The sequence below is a fragment of the Triticum aestivum genome, chromosome 6B, assembly GCF_018294505.1.
Source record: "Triticum aestivum cultivar Chinese Spring chromosome 6B, IWGSC CS RefSeq v2.1, whole genome shotgun sequence".
In the NCBI taxonomy this organism is placed as follows: Eukaryota; Viridiplantae; Streptophyta; class Magnoliopsida; order Poales; family Poaceae; genus Triticum; species Triticum aestivum.
The window spans coordinates 344,836,737-344,842,673 of record NC_057810.1 but is presented as its reverse complement, the minus strand read 5'-3'; the positions used below and the strand labels follow the sequence as shown (position 1 = coordinate 344,842,673).

Below are 5,937 nucleotides of genomic sequence, written 5' to 3'. Positions count from 1 at the left end.
CCCCCCCTCCCCCGCGTCGCCCTCCCCACGGGCGACTCGGGAGGCGACGCAGCCCTCAAGCGCTCCCTCCCCTCCTCCTCCCCCTCCCCCTGCCGCCGCCGGTGCTCCCCGCCGGGCAAAGCCCTGGTGGATCCGGCGGCGGCGGGACTTCGCTCCCAGGCGGCCTCCCCCCTCGAGCGTGGGGCTCGACGAGGCTGACGGAGCTGCGCTTCTCCGAACCTAGGGTTTCGCGACGGCGGCCCCAGATCCAGAGGGTCGGGCCTCTGGACTGGCGTGGCGAGCACGCGGGCGGCGCGGCGCGACCCTTTGGGGGCGCGGCTGCGGCTGCTTGGCTGTGCCTCGGCGGATCCGGGTGGCGGAGGCTGCGGGCCGGCGCGGCAGCGGCCATGGTCGGCGGCGGCAAGGTGCAGGTGGCTGGTCTCCGCGACGGCGCCACTAGCCCTGCTCGACGCGTCCCGTGCGATGGCTGGCCTTGTCTGGCAGCCATCCAGCAGCTGCTGCACTGCGCTGGCCGGTGCTTCCCTACATCGACAGTGACAATACGTGGTTTCCCTCTCGGTGCTGGTGGTCCTCTCTGGCGATCTGCTTCCCCATCTCCTGTTTGCTCTGCTTCGGCGGTTTTGGGGTTCTGGTCTTGGGCCGGGCGAAATCCCTGCGCGGCGATGGCCTGCGCTGACAACGGCGACACCTGAGGGTGCCGTTACCTCCATGGAGGCGCTGTCATGGCCCAGACTGGACGCTCTCCTCGGGCACCGGGGGAAACCCTTGGTCCAGTTCCCTGGACAAGGCAGCGACGGCGTCTCAGCGCCGTTCCTTTCTTGAAAGCGCTGCTTGGGTCGCACTTGGAGTCCCCTATGCGTCAGCTGGAGATGGTGGCCTCCCCGGTCTTTCCGGCGAGGTTTGCTGGTAATGCGATGCTGTGATGAGGGCTGCAGCATGGAGCGTGGGCGTCCGGGGCGCAATGTACGCCGGCGCCGGCACGTCCAAGACGATGGCTTCGCTAGTTTTGGCTGGGTCCTGCCATCCACCTGCCGTCTCCTAGGCACATATGGGTGGAAGGTACGTTGGCCCGGTCAGCCCTGGAGATGCAGTCTTCTTCGGAGGCGCCTGGCAACGGCTGTGACGCGGCCTTGAGGCTCTGTGTCTAGCTACCTTGCCATTCATGGTTGGAGGCTGGACAAGGCTAGACCTTTCGTTGTTGCGGTCTGTAGTTGGTAGCACCTCCTCACCTGCTTGTCTGGTGAGGACGATGGTGTGTGTGCGTGTGTCCCTCCTCCCGGGAGGTTGTACCTGTACTGCTGTTCTCTTCCTGTTCAATGAAATGAAACGCAAACTCTTTTGCGTTTTCTCGAAAAAAAAAAACAAATAGCAGGGAGGTCAAGTCTGCTTATTTCATCCTTTCTCAAGGAGTACTACACAATAGCAACACAGAAATGGGCATAAATAAATCTGCCCAAATACCAGTGGTCCTATAAAATAACTTGGATCCATTGCCGCACTAACCCTCTATTACCCAGGGTTGAGGATAAAACACCTTCTGAGAATTTTCACTTTATAACCCCACCACCAATTACAAGCAGTTTGTCAAAATCCTTGAGATAATTTACAGCTGAAGGCCAATATTTCTTCAGGCATGATTATGTCTTTCTTTTTTGCTGGCTTGATTTCATCTGTTGAAATAGCGTCATGGTCCGTTCAAAAATATATCCAGGTGTTCACACAGGTATCTGGATCATCACCTACGTTCCGGTTTAAATTCTATACCTAAAGCAGTGGTCATAGTTTCATAGATTGTTACCATAAAAAAATACTTGAAGGCTTAACAGTATGGCGTGTTAAATTTGCGATGCTGCCTTTCCATGGAGCTATGCTCAAGACAAATCAAACTTAATAGCAACAGTTACCAAAATAAGCAAGAAGTGGTTGTTCGTGCAGCGTGATGACATTACAAATCGAATACTATTCATTCAGAAAGTCCAAAGTATTGCTATGCCTACATTTTCATGGTTAATGCATCACAGGATCTTCAATGTTGTCACTTGTCAAGACTTAACAGTATGTAATTCAAATAGGGTAATCAGCATACCCCAAAATAAGATATGTGAAGAATGCTGTGAATAATAGCTTGGTCTGGTTAAGGATTGAAAAGGTCAGGGAATCCAAATTCTTGTATGATATCTGCAACAGGCTATTCTGAAGTGCATAGATGGCAGCAGGAAGTCCTGATGCAGTCAGTGATCCAACAAGACTCCAATTACTGAATTGCTCCTTCAGACTACCCTCTGCCACCAATAAAATGACCGCGCATATAACCTGTGCACATGTATACAGAATGACAGAATGTCGCGGTAAAGAACAATCTAGGTTATATAATTATTATCATACCTTTAATAATTCAATTGCAAGAACTAATGAAGTCACTATGACTCCTTGCCTGCAGCAATATAAGCAACAAGCTGGGTTAAGCACATCCAGATAGTACTTTGTTCAACTATTTCGTCAGTAGAAGGAAATCCACGGTCCAAGGTCATGAAATACACAACCTGGCATCTAAGGAATTGTTAAAGGGCAATGCCCAAAACTTGGCTGTTAACTAGTGCTGTTTTACAAGAGTATTACATCATTAACAAACAGAGTATGTGTCCATTGATTCATCAATTGCCAACAAAGCCATTTCTGGCACCATAGTGACTGAGGGATCTGGCAAGAACTCAACTGATGCAGTTTTACATAAATATTAAATTATTAAATATTAACGAACTATGTGTCCATCTGATTTATCAATTGTTAAGAAAACATGTCTGGCAATTTGATTGACTGAGACAAAGTGTTAAAAACTGCTTGTTTAAAAAATCACTGACCACAAGTAGTACTGGTTTCAGATCATCAGCCAGTGGGAACTAGTTTTCTTCTCAAAGGTTCTTTTTTGTCAAATTTTAAACATTAAATACCGAGTTTTGATTGACTTCTGGGTAATTATCGAGAGGAATTGTCTGTTTAATTCAGGCATTCAAAGAAATTCTAAGTATTTCGGGCATAGAATCTTTTCCCAGGTAGTCACCAGGATCAAGAAATTTTTCTATTCAAGCACTTATGAACGAGACCTCCTGGCAAAACCTGAAGGGAGCGCAAATGGGCCGGCCCCATCTAGCAAGCACACTTGAGCGTATTTTTGTTTTTTGTTTTCCCTTTTTTGGAAAAACTGGCTGTTGGATGTTTTTCTCTTCGGTTTTCTTTCGGGGTTTTTTCACAAAATGTTCGGTGTGTTTTAAAAAAGTTTCATGTGTATTAAAAAAATGTTCAGCATCTATTAAAAAATGTTTAGTTTGCATTAAAAAATGTTCACCAACTAAAAGAAGTTCACTGTATATAAAAAAATGTTCAACTACAACAACAACAAAGATTTAGTCCCAAACAAGTTGGGGTAGGCTAGAGCTGAAACCCACAAGATCTCGAAACCAACTCATGGTTCTAGCACGTGAATAGCTAACTTCCACACACCCCTGTCCATGCCTAGTTCTTTGGAGATATTTCGGTCCTTCAGATCTCTCCGTACGGACTCCTCCCATGTCAAAGTTTGGTCTACCCTGACCTTTCTTGACATTATCAGCACGCTTTAACCATCCACTATGCACTGGAGCTTCTGGGGGCCTACGTTGAATATGCCAAAACCGTCTCAGACGATGCTGGACAAGCTTCTTTTCAATCAGTGCTACCCCAACTCTATCATGTATATCATCGATCCGATCCTTTCTTGTGTGGCCACACATCCATCTCAACATGCGCATCTCCGCTACACCTAACTATTGAACATGTCGCCTTCTAATCGGCCAACACTCAGAGCCATACAACATTGCGGGTCGAATCGCCGTCCTATAGAAGTTGTCTTTTAGCTTTTGTGGCACTCTCTTGTCACATTGAACACCAGAAGCTTGGCACCACTTCATCAATCCGGCTTTGATTCGATGACTCACATCTTCATCGATATCACCATCCTTCTGCGGCATTGACCCCAAATATCAAAAGGCGTACTTCTGAGGTACCACCTAGGCACCTACCCATCAAAGCTAACCTCCTCCTTCTCATCCCTAGTGGTACTGAAACCGCACCTCATGTACTCAACTTTAGTTCTACCAAGCTTAAAAGCTTCTGATTCCAAAGTTTGTCCCCATAGCTCTTAACTTTCTATTAACCCCTGTCCGACTATCATCGACTAGCACCACATCATCCACAAAGAGCATACACCATGAGATATCTCCTTGGTGTTTGCTCTTTGTGGATGATGTTCAACGTACATTAAAAAATAGTTCATCCTACATTAAAAGAAAAGTTTGGTTTGCATTAAAAGATGTTCATCGTACATTAAATAAAAGTTTGATGTACATTAGGAAAAAGTTCACAGTACATATATTAAAAAATGTTAATAGCGTAGAAAACTATCAAAAAGGAAAACAACGCAAAAAATTAAAAATTAAAAACCAAACCAGGAATAACAAGAAAAAACAGAAGGGAAAAAATGAAAAAAAAAAGAACAAAAAGGAAAATAAATAAATAAAAACCAAAACAGAAAAGGAAAAGAAAAACACTAAGACAAAAACCACAGCAGAAAGTAAGAGGGAAAAAACAAACGAACAGATGCGGACGCACGCAGCAAGGCCCCGAACTGGGCCAGCCCACTGCACCTCGCTGCAGGCGAAGCCACGACTAGTTGACGCCCACGGGTTTGCCCTTACGAACTCTGCATCTAGGCTTATGATTTCATAGAAGAGGATAACATCTGAAAAGACAGCTTATACATCACGTTTCATGAATAAGATCGGACTATTGGGTTAATTATGATTTTATCACCAAATCCCTAAAAAGCATTGTATTACCCAGACACTATGAGGTGCCAAGTAACAAAATCTGATGGCATATATATCCGCTCAAGACTCAAGTAGCATAACACCCTAAACATAATGAGCATTCTGCTAACCGGATGCAGCCTGAAACAATCGTAAAGCCATCAGTTATCGCAAAGCGCACAACAATCTGCATCCACCCAACCAGTCCAGGCTAGGCTGTTATACCAATCTGTTGAACCCATGAAGGTGATAGTGTCATTCGTTCTCATCATTACCTAGTCGACACCCTGTTGCTCAACTCTATAGCCTACATGTTTTTGGCAAATATTTTCCCAAACACCACCACAGAAAATTCCCCAAATCGAACGGGAACAGCACGAAGGGACTGACATACAGCGATAGATGCCGGAGTAGCCAAGCATCAGAAATGAGAGAGTAACTTTGAGGGCGAGATGATATGAAGGTGCGCGGCGTACCCGACGCAGCGCTTGGAGATTAGGGGCTGGGCGCCGTACTGCAGGGTGAGGAGCGTCAGGCAGAGCGCTACCTTACGCCGGCTAGGCGCGGCCGCCGTCGGAGATGGCTTAGAAGCCGAACCCATTCGCCCTCGCCGTGCCCGGCTCCGATCGAAAACAAGTTCGGCTGGATTGCCACTTCAGCGGGTTACTCCAGGCACTGGAGGGGGACGATGGCTGGCCGCTGCCTATGCGGCGTAGAGTCGATACGGAAACGCGGTGCCGAGGCGAGGTGGAGCCTAGCAAACCAGGGGAGGGGGTAGAAGCGAATTCGGAAGCGAGGTCGGATTTGGAGGGAGAGGAAAATTGGGGATCTGGACTTCTGGACTTGTCAATCTCCCCTCTTACCAGCTCGCTTGCTCGAGAGCATCTCCAAACGACTGCTCTAAAATAAGGCATTTGGAAAAACTATTTAATGCATCAAAAAGTAATTTCAGGGCATCATAAAATTTTCAACTCCAACAGCTGCCCTAAAAAGGAGCCCTATAATGGGACATCCAATCTATAATATGATCATTGCAAATTCAATTCAAATACCCAAAAGTTTTAAAAATGCAGACTTAACATAATTCGACTAC

General features: G+C 46.9%; 1 protein-coding gene and 1 pseudogene across 1 annotated transcript in view; both read right to left on the bottom strand.

Moving 5' to 3' along the window:
• LOC123137125 (UDP-N-acetylglucosamine transporter ROCK1) overlaps nucleotides 1–5,737 on the bottom strand; it is an 8,222-nt gene extending 2,485 nt beyond the window's left edge. Inside the window, exons 1-3 of the mRNA XM_044556725.1 lie at nucleotides 5,321–5,737; nucleotides 2,386–2,434; nucleotides 2,087–2,313 (exon numbers count right to left, since the gene is read on the bottom strand). Of these exons, the coding sequence (XP_044412660.1) occupies nucleotides 2,087–2,313; nucleotides 2,386–2,434; nucleotides 5,321–5,445 (401 nt within the window). The 5' untranslated portion in view covers nucleotides 5,446–5,737. The remainder of the gene's footprint in view (nucleotides 1–2,086; nucleotides 2,314–2,385; nucleotides 2,435–5,320) is intronic.
• LOC123137126 (translation initiation factor IF-2-like) lies at nucleotides 14–2,080 on the bottom strand (annotated as a pseudogene).
• Nucleotides 5,738–5,937: the final 200 nt, after the last annotated feature.